At 37.4% G+C, this 15,993-nt stretch overlaps 6 protein-coding genes across 6 annotated transcripts; 3 read left to right on the top strand and 3 right to left on the bottom strand.

The window, feature by feature from the left end:
• Positions 1-525: 525 nt before the first annotated feature.
• GCK72_002475 (uncharacterized protein) lies at positions 526-1,466 on the bottom strand (the record flags this gene model as incomplete). The annotated part of the gene is made up of 4 exons (XM_053723444.1): positions 526-603; positions 942-1,046; positions 1,092-1,284; positions 1,396-1,466. 4 exons carry the CDS (start codon positions 1,464-1,466, stop codon positions 526-528), a joined length of 447 nt encoding a protein of 148 aa, XP_053592089.1.
• Positions 1,467-2,303: 837 nt separating this feature from the next.
• Positions 2,304-4,918, bottom strand: GCK72_002476 (uncharacterized protein; the record flags this gene model as incomplete). Its single annotated transcript, XM_053723445.1, has 7 exons — positions 2,304-2,487; positions 2,532-2,617; positions 2,666-2,779; positions 4,097-4,444; positions 4,585-4,637; positions 4,686-4,812; positions 4,859-4,918. 7 exons carry the CDS (start codon positions 4,916-4,918, stop codon positions 2,304-2,306), a joined length of 972 nt encoding a protein of 323 aa, XP_053592090.1.
• A 1,474-nt stretch (positions 4,919-6,392) lies between these two features.
• On the top strand, positions 6,393-7,675 carry GCK72_002477 (uncharacterized protein; the record flags this gene model as incomplete). Its single annotated transcript, XM_053723446.1, has 6 exons — positions 6,393-6,468; positions 6,513-6,592; positions 6,642-6,719; positions 6,853-7,059; positions 7,111-7,206; positions 7,550-7,675. 6 exons carry the CDS (start codon positions 6,393-6,395, stop codon positions 7,673-7,675), a joined length of 663 nt encoding a protein of 220 aa, XP_053592091.1.
• Positions 7,676-8,247: 572 nt separating this feature from the next.
• GCK72_002478 (uncharacterized protein) lies at positions 8,248-10,651 on the top strand (the record flags this gene model as incomplete). The annotated part of the gene is made up of 5 exons (XM_053723447.1): positions 8,248-8,331; positions 8,961-9,136; positions 9,187-9,268; positions 10,093-10,204; positions 10,461-10,651. The coding sequence occupies 5 exons, from the start codon at positions 8,248-8,250 to the stop codon at positions 10,649-10,651; spliced, it is 645 nt and encodes a 214-aa protein (XP_053592092.1).
• GCK72_002479 (uncharacterized protein) lies at positions 10,461-14,447 on the bottom strand (the record flags this gene model as incomplete). Its single annotated transcript, XM_053723448.1, has 9 exons — positions 10,461-10,603; positions 10,666-10,763; positions 10,811-10,909; positions 10,953-11,212; positions 11,260-11,374; positions 13,498-13,811; positions 13,858-13,979; positions 14,153-14,375; positions 14,427-14,447. The coding sequence occupies 9 exons, from the start codon at positions 14,445-14,447 to the stop codon at positions 10,461-10,463; spliced, it is 1,395 nt and encodes a 464-aa protein (XP_053592093.1).
• GCK72_002480 (uncharacterized protein) lies at positions 12,011-13,406 on the top strand (the record flags this gene model as incomplete). Its single annotated transcript, XM_053723449.1, has 5 exons — positions 12,011-12,068; positions 12,117-12,324; positions 12,370-12,514; positions 12,559-13,316; positions 13,379-13,406. The coding sequence occupies 5 exons, from the start codon at positions 12,011-12,013 to the stop codon at positions 13,404-13,406; spliced, it is 1,197 nt and encodes a 398-aa protein (XP_053592094.1).
• Positions 14,448-15,993: the final 1,546 nt, after the last annotated feature.

Consider the following 15,993-nt stretch of genomic DNA (forward strand, 5'->3'; position numbering starts at 1 on the left):
CTTTCACCAAAAATGAAAATATTGATTGATGATGTACTACTCCGGATGAAGAAGAAGAAAAAACGAAATTTATGCAAATCCCGAAATAGGTAATCTTGAAGATTGAGAATAGAAATAGAGCAAATTCCGCATAGTTCGAATCTGAAAACTGGAAGTTCAAGAATGAAAAAGAGCCAGAAGAACATCAAAATGTGATGAAGAGGAATTCAGTTCTTAATTTTCTCATAAATCTGACAAAATTTCAGATTTCTTTTTAGAATTGCTCTTTGTCGGGAAGGTAAGTTATATAACTTTGCTTAGTTTCAAAATGCTAGAAAATCCTGGAAAAATTCTATTCTAGAGATTTTGACACTTTGTTGAAAAATTTTTGAGACAAGTTGAAAAAACAGAGTCCTATCAGATACAGTGAAACTTCAAAGAATATAAATAGTTATATGGAATTCAGAGTCAAACATCTAGTATGGGCAATTCGGATTGATATCGTGACACATCAGAATTCATAATCGGAATTTCGAATTTGTCTATTTAGAATCTAGAATCTAGAATCTTGAATTCAAGAAGCAGCACCTCGACTTTTGAATCCCTGATCCCAGCATCAGAATTCTGAGTTAAAAATTTTAAATTCCATATTCCTGAATCCTATGTTCGAATAAACTTTTAGAAACTGCATTCAAATATTTTATTAAAAAGGTAACGTCCAGGATTAAAGGGCAGTCTTTTTTCAAAAAACCACCTGAACAGAATAGAAAACAAATCTCTTTAAAAGAGGAGCATGAAGAATTCTTCTTTAAAGAAGATAAATATTATCTAAAATGATTTTTACAATTCCTGCAAATATAGTTTTTTTCAATAAATTCTTGTGGACGGTTACCGAAAATTGAAATGTGAGGGTAGCTTATGAATGACAAATAACCAACACATGATACCAGCACACATATTACCAAGACAAATGCAAGAATGCAAAACCATGCGTGTTCGTTTTCTTCGGTCTCATGATATTGTCGGAACAAGAAGTAGAAGATGAATAAGATCAAGGCGATGATGAACTGAAATATTTCAATGTAAATCAGATCAACTAATTAGTGAATTACCGTTCTCATTTGAAGAAGAACTGCAGTTTGACAGCGCATTCTGAACGACTCCATTTTCTCAGAATGTTCATTGATTAGACTCAGTTGTCGGCGGATGAATTCGGTTGAATTTGGGATTGAATCTTTTATCTCCGATTGGAAACTTTTGTTACTTTTCGGTGGATCGACTGCTTCCTCAGAATACATAAAAATCCTGGAAGTGAAAGAAAGTAATCAGTGTTTTATAAAATCATTAGCATGTCCCTGTTTCTGAAATCTTGCTCCGTTTGGAGTCTGTTCCATTTCTATTTGATTCAGAACTCACCATACGTAAAAAGCAATTATATACAGCCAGTAAGATGCACAGCTCATCAAATATTCCATAAACCAAGGCATTCTGTGATTTAGGAAGATATAGTATTGGACGTACCAAATTTTTAATCCCAGAATGAAGGTGATAATTAAACTACCAAATTTCTGAAAAATAATTATTTGCGAAAATATTGTTACAGATCGAACCACTTGTTTCCACTCCTCTTCCCGCTCTCTGCTAAATCTGTCATAATCGATCCACTGATTTTTGACTGAACATTCTAGGAATCTTAACTGATTCATATCATTTTCAGTCACTGTTTCATCACGATTGAGAGTCTCTAATTTACTGTAGATACGTGTGAATCGATCTGGATCCTTGTGGGTTGTAGTTGAATAATATAGAAGAAATTGCGTATATTCCAGACTCGAATGGAGATATTTTGAATGCGGGTTACATGGCATTTCCGAAAAAAAGGAGATCAGTCAAAACGATGAAATTCGAGTAAGGGATATCAGAAGATTACAATTCAATTGCAACCGTTATAAGAATAATAACAAAATAAATCGATAAACTTATTCAAATTACCATACGATAGAAGCAGATGTTGACCATCAATGTCTGCGTCTCAATCTCTTTTCTCTGTCAACACTATCCTCATTGCGATTAAGATTCGATTGTAAATTAGAATTGCTTGGACGGATCATTCAAAGAATTCGTGAATTTTATCACTGAAGCATTGAAATACTCACAGACACTAAAGGTATCTAGAAAACAGAACTGAAATAAGGAAACCAAACATTTTGATGGGATACTTTATCACGAGATATGTTTTAAAAATATGTGCAAGAGGGGAAAAGAAAATGAAAAAATATCAAAATAGATCGGTACAACAGAGTAACACGATATTATAATGTGATTTAGACGATCGTAAGTTTTTCGGTGGTCGCTTTGAATACTTTGAATTCTTTCCACGGCTGATCAGCATCAAGAAGGCGTGCTTCGTCGGTGGTTCCGAGTTCCTCGTACTTCCTCTCACGAAGTTGCCACTCGCGGATCACATGATGGCTGTCAGAATCCCCAACGATTCGTGTGTCACATACTCTGAAAAATCAGGAAATCTGACGTCTGATTCCTTCTGAACCCACCTCAGAAGCACACCATCGACTCGCATGTAGAAGCGGAGAAGAACGTAGAAGCACCCTCCCTTCGCGATGCGAGCACGAGCAGACAACTGAGAAAAAATTGATGAACTTTAAAAAATACGAGATTTTTCGGTTACCTTCACGAAGTCTTTTGGCAACTGCTCCTCAAAGAGCTTGAAGCTTGCAGTGAACTCAGCATCGTCGCTTTTCGTCCGTTTCTCATTGCGGATGGCTTCATCAGTTGGAGAAATCTAGAAACTTTCATTTTGAATTATCTTCAGAATCTTCAATTTGGTTCAACTAATCAAGCAGGCTATGCTAAGAGGACTAAAGGCAACTTTCATCCTCCTCATGTGCCATTTATTTTTTTGAAGTATCAATAAAACGATGGGAACAGTTTTCCGATATCATCTATTTAGATTTATGAGAATTTATGAATATTGAATATTTCACGAATAGAAAAATAGGAGAATAGCTTATTTCGATTGGCCATTGTTGTAGCGTGAACTAGCATGACCAAGCCTAGTGATCGCCTAACCCTGAGGTAACACGTGGCAAGAAGATGTGCCTATATACAAAAGTGGAAAAATCGTCAACTATTTATATGCAAAGTTGAATCGACATGAGCTAGAAACATTAGAATCGTAACCTCCTTCACTGTTTGATTTGATTTGTTTGTTTTCTAACAAGTTCAGAGAGGATTTTTCAGAGAAAACTTAGTTTTTCAAGCAATTTTCAAGCCTATCTGTTTTTGAATTGATTTATCTATTTGGAGATGTCCAAGCATTAACCGGGAAAAATAGTTATGGTTTTCCGTCTTTTCAGAAATTTTTCTTTCAGGAACTTTCCCTTCTCCGAAATGTCTCCAATCAGAACAATAGTCTTTTTAGAACTAGTCCTTTCCAGAACTGTCCCTTCTCAGATGAAATTTTTTATTTAAGGTAATGAACAAAATGAACAACTGGAATCTAAAATCTCAAGTTTTCACACGTATTTTATTATTCAAAACAGTCCTGAAGAAAACACTGGTCGGAAAAGAGAAAGTTTTGGAAAGACATGACAGCAATGATATATGTACACAGGATAGATGAACTAATGAAACATGCTTTTTTAATCAGGTTTTGTGTAAGGCTTACCAAATTTCTATAATAGTTGTATCCTCCAAATTTCATGCCAAACAGTCAAATTTGATACTAGTTTTGACCAAAAAACTAAAACTTAATACACTTTTAGTATTTCAAAAACTAACATAAGAAGAACTCTGTCAGATTCTCAAGATATTCTAACCCTGCAAGTGGCTCTAGATCTCTGCCCAACAGTGCATTCACATTGGGAGAATACAATATTGAAAAATGTTCAGTGTCTATAACGATTTCCTCTCAAGGTCTTTCCTCTTAACGATTGGTCAACTTCAAATAGACACGAATAAATAAAAAAGAAGAATAAGTTGATCTCGTAACCACCGAACTATCAGGTCTACCCCAATGGCTCTGAGCTATTCGGTTGCAGGATGTCAGGATATTCAGCTGTTTATTTGAAATGTGTTTTTCCTGCTTTTTTCAACATACCTCCCAACCATTGGTTGTTCCTTTATAGTGACTGGCTTGCGAAAAGTAGTCCATCGTCTTCTCTCGCTCCTTTTCGTTTTCCGTTACTTTGGATTCTCCCTTACCCTCCATCATAACTTCCACCGCATCAGAATAGCTGAAGCTTATAATGCTTCCTTTGTTGAAAGTCATCGATAAACGGCCATTTTTAAAGCAAACTTCTGGATATCCGATCACTTTTTCTTCTCCAGCAGTATCATCTTTCTTCTGATTCCTGGCTGCTTTGTGTCCCAAGTAGTCAGTATAGGCTGTCGTCGCTCCGTCCAAAGTAGCCATCAGAAAAATGATCACTTTCACAACGATCGGCATCTGGGCAGATACCGCTTTGGACAGTGGGAGAGAGAGAGGGCGAACGACACCGTGTAACTGATTTTGGGGATCTGAAAAACACAATTTTTTTCGTAAGACAGGTATATTTTTACACGAGAGGGGAGACTGAGGAAATACACCACATAGAGACCAAAAAGAACAAGAGATGATGATCTTCTGACGATTGCAGTCTCTGAAATTTTGAAGAATCGTTGACAGCTTCTCAGATTTCTACCGTTACCCAATTTCTTTGTAATCGAGCAGGCGTCCATGAAGAATGAGGCGGCTCCGATGACATAAAAGACTCGACCCGCGTTGTTCGGACAGAAGACGATGATGAGAATGATAAGTTGCGATAGCATACTCATCTACAATATTTTCACATTGAAAGAAATAGAAACAAAATTGAATTACCTGTATCGGGGAGCGGAAGTTGAAGGCTGACTGGCACCGTTCAGCGAAGAGAGCCAACATTTACCTGAAACGAGTATTTTTTTGATTTTTTGATGTCTTGACATCGTCTTATCCTTGAGCTTTTTATAGTGTTAATGTGATTTTTCAGAATCTCAAACTTTCAGTTGGAGAGCTTCATCTCGCTCGGAACGAAATCGAGTTTCGAAAACCATTTTCCCGGGAGCTTACAGGTCAAATTTTTGCATGTGATCATTAAGCTTCTCATTTTCAGCACATCGTCTTCTTTTCAAATCCGTCTTCAAACTGACTATCATCGTATCCAAAACCTGTATCCATCATCGTATCAAAATCTGGAATCATCGTATCCAAGTCTGTATCCCCCATCACTTGTGTCTGTTCCCTTTTCTTTTCTTCCGTATTTCGTACATTATACCCATTTCAATTGCTTTTCATAACTCTTTCAATCATCCAACAAATAGGTATATTTCTAATTTCTTCTTATTTCTTTCAGCAAAAAAAGATATTCCAATCTATAATAGAATATTGCTTTTTCACCGTCTTTTTCTACATATAGACACATTTTGAAAAAAATTGTTTCTAATTTATTTCTTGTTTTCAAGTTCGAGGAAGAAAAAAGAAGAAGAAACTTGTAGAAGAAGAACAACAACTCTAAAGTTTTAAACTTCCGCCATTTTTATTTTGTAATCTTCGCGAGACCTGAACATGACGTCCACACATGCGCCTTTAATCTCTGCCGAAAAGTTATCTTCATTTTTAAAATTAAACTTTTTTATTTTCGAATGATTCTTGAATTTTCTATTATTTTTCTTATTATTCCTTGTAAAACCAGCGAAAAATCACATATTCTCGTATTTACAGAAAAATTTCCCCTCAAAATCGTTGAAAAATGGGGAGACAAGCGATCAAGCCGGCAAATTGTCGAAAAGTCGCCGACGGCTATTGAGGACGCGTTGGGTTTACAAAAGCGGTGGCCCGATCACGTTAAACAATAGGTGGCCATTGAGCGGGATATTACTCCAGAAGCACGTGAATTATATTCGTGCATGTCTATGTCAAGTATCTTATGTCTGTCTGCATGAAGGAATAAGATATATCAGTCTAATGGGGTTATTCAGGTCATGTAAAAGTGTATTTTAATACATTTTTTTCTTATTCACGAGCGTCGAGAAACTATTTTTTACAAATCTCAGTTTACCGTTGGTCCAACAGTGTTTTTCCACTTTTTTGCACTTTTCGGCATGCTTATGTGGAAAAATTGTCAAAAAATGGGGGAGAAATATAGAAAAAGGGGAGAAAAACAAGTACATTTTATACATAAAAATGTACATAAAAATACATTTTCCACCGTTCGTGAATAAGGAAAAAATGTATTAAAATACACTTTTACATGACCTGAATAACCCCATAAACCACATTTTCTAGTTTCTTTGAGTGTCTGTGTGTGTTTTTTTTGTAGTTTTTATTGATTTTTCAATTCTCGTAATTCCAGTTCGAAGCTTATCTCCAAGCCAGAATGGATTTCAATCGAGATGCTGGTAAAGAGACAGTCAGTCAGCTTCAACTCAATATTCAAAATCTGAATCAACAAGGTATGATTTCGATTGTTCAACCCACAGTACTATCAATTTTACAGTAATCCAATTGGAGTCATTCATCACAAATCTGTCAGATAGCAGTGCTGCCGGGCAACGAGAGCGAGAGCTTTTCAATAAGGTTGATTACTTTATAAGAAATAATAATTTCAAGCACACATCTGTTTCAGAAAGCTCACGATGCTCAGGAATTATCGAAAGATACGAATACATTACTGAAAAAGTTGGTTGTGATGAGTAACTCTGATGTAAGTTTCACTTTTTTAAAGTGATTTGAATGAAATCTTCAACGCTCAAAAATTTCAGAAAAATCTTCGTGGTGTTCGTGAACGTCTTCAAAATTAATACATTGGAGTTCTCAATCGTCTTCAAGCATCTCAGCGAAGAGCAGCACAAACTGAAAAAGCTGGAATGGTGGCTGCAGAAATGGATGCACAAGCCGCACGAGATGAGAATGAAATGTATGGAAATCAGGGAAGAAGTGGACAAATGCAAATGACGGCTCAGCAACAGGGAAATTTGGCTGATATCAAAGAACGACAGCATGCATTGCAACAATTGGAGAGAGATATTGGGGATGTGAATGCGGTGAGTTTCTCATCGATAGTTTAGCTGTTGAAAAATTAAAATTCGTTTCAGATTTTTGCCGAACTCGCAAATATCGTTCATGAGCAAGGTGACATGATGGATTCTATTGAGGCAAACGTTGAGCATGCACAGATTTATGTAGAACAGGTTCTTATTTTTTGAAGTTTTTGGAATGTTACTTGCTTGGTGTAACTGAAAAAAAGAAGATTTAAAAATAAAAATGGTTCTAAAATTAAGCGATCATGGATCCAGAATTTTAGACAAAACTTCTAAATTCCGAATTCTTGTTTCCGGACTATGGGTTCCTGATGGTGAAATTTCCTTTCTGGATGTTTCATTCTGGTTTCTTGACCCTAGATTGGGCACTCTGAATTTTGGATTCTAGATTTGCGAGTCTCGACACGGAGGATTCAGAACCTCAGATTCATTATCCTGAATTCACTTTTGTTTAATTTCCCAATCAGTTTTCTCATTACGATGTATTTTCCAGGGAGCTCAGAATGTGCAGCAAGCAGTCTACTACAACCAAAAAGCTCGTCAAAAGAAGCTTCTTCTCCTCTGTTTCTTTGTTATTCTCATTTTCATCATTGGTTTGACTATTTATTTGGCCAAATAGGTTTCCAATATTTATCCCTTTCACTTTCCTATCTTCCGATTGAAGATCTATTTATTATTCACTCCTAACTTAACATTATTGTAAAAACTGAGAAACGAGCTTCTATCATGTATGTGTTTGTATACTGTCTAACTTTAAAATATGTTCAACTTCCTTCAATTGTACTATTTCCTTTTCCTTGAATTCTAACGACATCACTTGCTTTTCTATTTCGCTTTTCTTTCACCAAAAATGAAAATATTGATTGATGACGTACTACTCCGGCGTTCTTTCCGGTCATTCTTCAGAATGATCGGGATCATTTGACCGTTAACATGGTCGCGAGGAAAAAAAAAACGAAATTTATGCAAATCCCCTGTCCCAGGCAAACGTAGGTTCATTTTGAATATCTCTCATCACGTTTTCCAATCATTCTTTCCGAGAGAAAAACAGTGATTTCATTCTGTAACCAAACCATCATTCTCACCGGCATTGACGCATTTCGGTGTGAAAACGTTGAATTCGCTGTTGTATAAAACGAAACGTTTTACAAAGAATTTCCTCTTCTTCTCTTTCGAAAAGTGACCTGAAATATGGCTGAAAGTATTATTGACTTTGTTCTTGTTTCGATTATTTTGGCTGCTTTGGCTGTTGCCACGTTGATTTTGTTGTTTATGGTGAGTTTTGGAGGAGGAATGAAATAAGATCAAAGTAATAAAAAAAACTGATAATCTGAGATCTTTGATTCAGACGATACAGAAAAATAATTGATTTTATGTATAAATCGTTCCTTTGAAATGTTTTTTCGTGATTTTCGAACTCTAATCGGTCCAAAACCCTCCAAAAAAGTTCAGAAAGTTCTAGATAATGAAAAAATGAAATGACAAAAGTTCCTTGAATTAGAATCGGAGAAGTTAAGGTTTTGAATACGGAGTCGGAAATGCTGCGTTCTGAATCCTGAAACCTATTTCCAGATATCGAAAACAGGGTCTCTGATATTAAAAAAAAACACTTGAACCAGAATCTATGACCCTGAAATCCGAATCTAGGATTCATGAACCAGGATTCCGAACTTTGAATCACTAGACGTGGAACTCCGAATTCTGAGTTTACTAACCAGAATCCATATTCCAGAACTGAAGATTCATAACTTTTCTTCCAATTCTGATAGAGTTACATCAAAGTTCACAATAAAAAGACACCACATTTCGAAACCTGATTCATTTCAAAAATCAGAATAATGTTTGACCAATTCGAAACATTTCTGCATCTTTCCAATTCCGCTTAAAGTGATTTCTCTTTTCAGTATTCCACTCGTATCCGTCAACCTTTCCACAAGTGTTTGGGTCGATCAACTACAAAAACAGAAGACGTGGAAACTGGAATTGCACCGAAAAGAACAACAATACGTGTTGTGAAATCACTTCCAAATAGTTCACTCCCACCAACACCGACTGCTTACACAAAACCGCCAGTTCGGAGGTAAGTGATGGATTCTGAATAACCGACTGGGAAAAACGAAAAGATTTCAGAACTCACACAAATCCAGTGGAAGAATCAGATAGTCCGTCGAGACAATTCATGTTTATTTATCCGAAGAAATCAATCGTTCAGGTAATTTTAAAATAATTGTTTTTTGATGTCGAGGATTTTGAAGTCTGAAACAGAGATGTTGGGAAGTGAACATTTTCTTATCCGGAAGTCGGAAGTCGGAAGTTGGAAGTGATTTTTCTTATCAGGAAGTCGGAAGTCGGAAGTAAAATTTCTTATCCGGAAGTCGGAAGTAAAAAAACACCCGGAAGTCGGAAGTCGGAAGTAGATTTTTTCGCAAAGATTCAAAAACTCCTAGAAAAAGTTCATAAAATTCGCGAAAATCAGTGGAAAATTAGTTTTTGGCTGAAGAAAAGCCTATTTTCTGTCCTTTTAGACCATTTTTCCATGAATTTCTGCGAAATTTACTTTTCCGAAATTTCACCGTTATGTAATGACAGAAGACGGAAGTAAAATTCCTTATCCGGAAGTCGGAAGTCGGAAGTGAAATTTCTTATCCGGAAGTCGGAAGTCGGAAGTTGGAAATGAAAAAAAACCCGGAAGTCGGAAGTCGGAATTCCTAACAACACTGGTCTGAAATTAAGATTCTAGTAGCAGGATTCGAAGTTGACGTTTAAAGATTTAGAGTTCAGAAGAAAAGCTTTCTGACTTCAGACTATGACCTCTGAGTTTCGGACTATGGATTTTTAATTTTAGATTCCCAATTCATAAGTCTAGACACTGGCCCTTGAATTTCAGAATTCCGATTCTGGATTCTGAATTCTGAACTCTGGAGTTTGAATCTTGGAAAGTGGGTTTAGAACTCCGGATTCTGAGTTTTGAAATCTAGAATCTGGTTTCTTCATTATCTGAGTTCTAGATTACAACTCTCTGTTTTTAGAATTTAGAATTCATCGATTCCCGTTTCTGATCTTGAAATTCTATTTTTCAGTGTGAACAATCAACATTCGACAGTAGATCAACCAGAAGTTCATATTTGCCAGAAAGAAGGAATTCGCAGTGAGAAGAATACAATATTTATTGAATTAATACAATTTTGATTATCGATTATTTATATGTTGTAAAATAATTATTATTTTGCGGGTGTCTTTTTTGGTTTCCTATGCTGAAGATTGTAGATATTTAATGAGCTCTATCGATAGCATGTTCGATTAACAGTAGAGCACATTTACTAACACTAAATATTATAATATAATAATGAATAAATATTTTTCCCCAGAATACAGTGATTTTTAAAACAATGAATTTTTGTCAGCTAATATCTCGAAGCAGCACTTCTTCCACGATACGATTGATCATCAATGTCATCCGGTAGTTCATCTTCTCCAATCTCCTCGTAATCCTTTTCGAGTGCTGCCATGTCTTCACGAGCCTCTGAGAATTCTCCTTCTTCCATTCCTAGAACAGTTGAAAATTAAGAATCATAATAAGAAGCCACGTGTCTAATTATCCGAACTAACCTTCTCCAACATACCAGTGCACGAATGCACGTTTAGCATACATCAAGTCAAACTTGTGATCCAATCGTGCCCATGCCTCAGCAATTGCAGTTGTATTACTGAAACAAAAACAACAAAGTTCAAAGACACAATCGACTGAAAACACCTAATCATGCAAACACTTCTCGTTTGTTTTCCCAAATCTCCACCCGGAACAACAGTTGGTGGTTGATAGTTGATTCCGACTTTGAAACCAGTTGGACACCTTAACAAAACACATCATTTTATGGAAATTCCCCTCTCCAAACCATTCCACAAATTGCACCGTCCGTTTTGTTTTGACAGACGCAATGGCTGAATTGATGTCTTTCGGTACAACATCTCCTCGATATAACAGACAAACTGCCATATATTTTCCACGTCTCGGATCACATTTGACCATTTGGTAACCAGGTTCAAAGCAGGCATGAGTCATGTCAGCTACTGTATTCTGTTCGTGAGACGCACGTTCAGCAGAGACAAGTGGAGCATATGTGACTAGAGGGAAATGAATACGTGGGTAGGGAACCTGGAATGAGGAGCTGTGAAGTTGGAGGAGTTGGAGAGAGAGCCTACCAGATTAGTCTGAAATTCAGTGAGATCCACATTGAGAGCTCCTTCGAATCGGAGAGAAGCGGTGATTGAGCTGATGATTTGAGCAACGAGACGGTTTAGATTGGTGTATGTTGGTCTGAAATAAATTGGGGAATAGAATTGAAAAAGGGTTCATTGGTGCACCTGCGACAATCAAAATGAGGTACAATAATCTTTTTGACCTGTATATAACTTCAGAATTGACTTCCATGCTAGCACGATTGTTTTTTTTCGGTCACTGCAACTACTATAACCACAGGAATCCTAAAATACCGTAAGAACTGTATTAGAGCGACATGTCGCTCTATTTTTCAACTGCCTCTCAGAAAACTTTTGTGGTTTCAGAAACTCATTAAAGTTAAACGGAAATTTTTTTTTGAAAGTTCTATTTGTTGATCTAGAGGTTACTATTCACACTGCTTCTAATCAGAACCTAGAAAATACACTGGGATAATAATATTCATGAGTCCTGAGTATTTATGGGTGTCATTCTATTAGAGGTGTCGTTCTATTAAAGGTGTCGCTCTAATACAGTTTTTACGGTACGTGAAGAGAAAAACTTAAATTATCTACGCGACCCAACGTCAAATTTCTTCGTGTAACTATGCGTGGCACCCTCATCCGAAAAGATAAGAAATCATCCTAAACCAAAAAAGTTTCGAATCGATCAGTTCTCAAATCGACTATCCAAAAAATAATCGATCCAACGAAAACAGACATCTCGAAGTGAAGAATGAATCCGAATGAGCGAAGCAAGTACCTGTGCGATCAGTATGGTCAAGTTCTTGGAGGTATTCAGAATGTAACAATCTCTCTGAAACCCGTTTTTTCATTTTCAGAGCAATTGGATCAGAGAAAATCACAGTACGTGCTGGCCGATTTGAACAAGAATCCAGCGGACGCAAAGTCTCAATCTGTCAAGAAGATTGATTCCGAATACATTCTTCGTGACCTCCAGAATCAGGCGAATAAAGATCAAACCTATTCACGGGATGCACCGGATCGTCCGTTCTTGACTGGAACTCCTATCAATGCGAAGGATATTCGGTAAGGTGTGACTGCTAGATATAACATGAAATTGTAAAAGTTTAGCGCCAAGATCGAGTCATTTGACAATGCCATTGTGATTCCTCAAATCATCAACGGACAAGTTTTCTTCACGACTCACGGAGATGCCGATACTCACACAGCTGTTGATGGAAGTACCTCGAACCCGAATTTGAGTGAAGGAAATTCGGTAGGTCAAATGAATTCGGTCACTCGTAAATCAATGTCTTTTAGGTAGGAGCCACAAAGGGAGTTGATCTTCACAAAGTGAAATTCACCTTTGCCCAACTCGTCACTCTCCTCGGACCTGTCACTTGTCAACGTCTCGAACGTGAATTTGCAAAGAACAACAAGCTTTCTGACGCCGAAATGGCCCAACTCCGTACCGCCTGTGAATCTGGATCCGAGATGTCTCTGGCAACTGGACGTTCATCGGAAACCCTTCGTACCGCCCAAAGCGTTGAGCCAAATCTTTTGAGCACTCGTACTGCCAACTCAGTTGAACCGAATCTTCTGAGTGTCTATTCTGCTCGTAGTCCAGGAGTTTTCACGAAGAACGAGGGAGTTCTGACTGCTCAGTCTCCAGAACCAAATCTTTTGAGTGTTCGCACTGCCAACTCTCTGGAGCCGAATCTTCTCAGCGTCAGATCGGCGAGAGATTTCACTACGATGAGTCAGCTGAAGGCTCAATCACCAGGAATCTTGACTGCTCAATTGCCAGAACCGAATCTTCTCTCCACTCGTACTGCTCGTTCTGCTACTTCCCTTTCGGATAGAGAGTCGAAAGACGTGCTCACTGCAATCGAGATTGATTCACCAACTACTGGAGTGAACACTGCGAAAAGCATTGCTTCTGGAAGTACTCAATCGGTTTTCACTGCAAATGAAATTGAGTCGATTCGCTCGTCGCAGGATGTTCTCACTGCTGTCAGTATTTTGAGTGATTTGAGTAGATCTTCTCAAGATGTTACTACTGCCCTCGAGATTCCTGAGTGAGTTTCAGTTTTCAGAACTACTCTTACCTCCTCGCTGATACTAAACTATTTTTTTTCAGTAACGCTGGATCCCAGATGTCAATTTGATTCGTGTCAACGGATGAAGAGAAAAGAAAACAAGTAAAAGAAAGAGGATGAAAATATGTTTTGAATAAAGGAATGTGTCTTGTGAACATACCTTGCCAAGTCTAAATTCCTTCTACATATATCGTAAATCGCCTCGTTATCCACCATAAATGTGCAGTCCGAATGCTCGAGAGTCGTATGTGTCATTAGGATTGAGTTGTATGGTTCGACCATTGATGTGGAGACTTGTGGTGCTGGGTAGATTGCAAACTCTAGTTTTGGTTTCTTTCCGTATTCAGTCGAGAGTCTTTCCATGAGAAGTGATAAGAATCCAGATCCAGTTCCTCCTCCGAATGAATGAAATATTACGAATCCCTGGAGTCCATTGCAGTTTTCCGCTAGTCGTTTTACACGATCCATTACCACCTGAAATTGAAATTAAAAAAAATAATTATAAGCTTCGAATTCTCACATCAATCATTTCTCTTCCAATCGTGTATCTTCCTCTTGCATAGCAATTAGCTGCGTCTTCCTTTCCAGAAAGTAGTTGCTCCGGATGGAAGAGACTACGGTAGGTTCCGGTTCGGACTTCATCTAAAAATTGAATATTGATTGAAGGATGAAGAAGTTTGTGTGAAATCAGAAATAGAGATCTGAAGCTTGGAGACTGACTTTCTTGGAAGAACTGAACCAAAAACTATTTGTGCGTGGATCCAGTAGACTCTCCGAGGTTATCATAACCCAGACTCCTATTCGATGCTACTCACCCACAACAGTTGGTTCCAGATCCACGAATAGACACCTTGGAACATGCTTTCCACCAGCTGTTTCAGCGAAAAACGTGTTGATTGTCTCGGTTTCTTCATCATATGAATCGTCTTCCACATGGTATCCATCAGGTTGAATTCCGTGTTCTAGACAAAACAACTCCCAACATGCATTTCCAATTTGAACACCTGCTTGACCAACGTGGATTGATATTACTTCGCGCTGAAATTCAGTGAAGGTTTTTGTTAAAAACTATTAAAAAAGTAAACTTACACTTCCTTTGTACTGAGGCATCGTTGTATCTGCTCAGTGAGAATAACAAAATGTAAAGTGGACGAAAAAGAAGTGGTCGAAGAGAAGAAGAAGAAGGGTTGTGCTCCTTGACGACAAGGCGGAGTCACCATGAAGATGAAACATTAATGTGCACTTTGAGGAGAAAATGTATTGTCGATGGGCTATTGTCATGGAGAAGACGCAGAAGGGGACTCGTCTTCCGAACGATGACTATTTGTATTTCACCTTTTTACTACGAATTTGCGAAAAGTAGTCGGATATTCAAGAGGAGGAGAATAGGGTGGGTTTGAATATGAATCTGGAAAAGAAAATCCCTGAGAAATTATGAAAAAACAGTTTCACCGGCGTCCGTCATAGTTGAATCTAGCTTCCTTAATGAAGAAATGTCTACTTTTACTACTCTCCTAGGATGATTTTATTGGCAGATGACGTTATCAATCGTGAACGGTCGAGAAAAATAAAACATTATTGAAAAATATGGATATTGTTTCTTGCATTTATTTGTTGACATTGTGAGAGTATTTAATATATCTGATCCTTGAAATCAATTCGATGCTGAAAAAAACCCAAAACTGAACAACTCTTCACTTTTGTCCATTTCTAGCGAAAATTATTCTTTCTTCTTCTCTTCCTTCCCTCCAAAATCATAATTTTCTCTTTTCCGCTGAAAGAAACGAAATTTTTAACAAACAACTTTTTAACTTTGCATTTAGATAACTTATTCCATCGAAGAATCTGGAGAAAAAGCAAAATTTCCCCTGTTTCCCCGCTGAAAGAGACGACCGAGGAAAGTGGGCGGAGACTTCTCCACAGAAAACATAGCGAGCGGCGGAACCCGGCAGGTGTCGGTACACACCGCAGTATTGGTGGTCGCCTCTCGCTGTTTTCGTTGGTTTTAACCCAGTTAACCAAGGTTAGCATGGATTTCGACCATTCGAAAGAATGTGTTGAACACAAATAAATTTTGGACAAGCTTCTTCGGGGTTATCCGTCGAAGCGATATACATTATGAGATCAAATAATATTATTTATTCCGTGAAAAAGTTTTATTGAGAATCCTTTCGCGTTGACTTTTATTTTGTAGATCTTTAAGAGGCGTTGTCTGTAAGATGAGGATTCCTCTTGGCACAGTTGCAAAAAGTTGTTTCAATCCGAACTCTTTTTACAGCATATGTACCTTTATGGTAGAGATTTACAAAAAAGATGTCACCAGTCCCCTATGACGTCATCCTAGGAAAATATGCCCAATAATCGACTTTTCACCCAAAAATTCACAAAAATTTCAATTTTCCAGGTAACTCTGTGAAACTGTCGGTATATGTTAGGAGTGTTTTTGACTACTTCTACACGAATTTTCAGCCCTATAGACACCCCAGAAACCGTTCAAGTGAATTTCACTTTCATGTTTTTTCAACTTTTCTCAAAAATTCCCTCTAGAAGCCATAAAATTTTAAATCGTATTCATATTCCCCGCAAGGTATTCCATTAAATCCAATTAAAATCATCAAAAAGTAGGGGGACCATTTTGAGATATTTCGATTTTTTC

Source organism: Caenorhabditis remanei, chromosome I, assembly GCF_010183535.1.
Source record: "Caenorhabditis remanei strain PX506 chromosome I, whole genome shotgun sequence".
Lineage (NCBI taxonomy): Eukaryota > Metazoa > Nematoda > Chromadorea > Rhabditida > Rhabditidae > Caenorhabditis > Caenorhabditis remanei.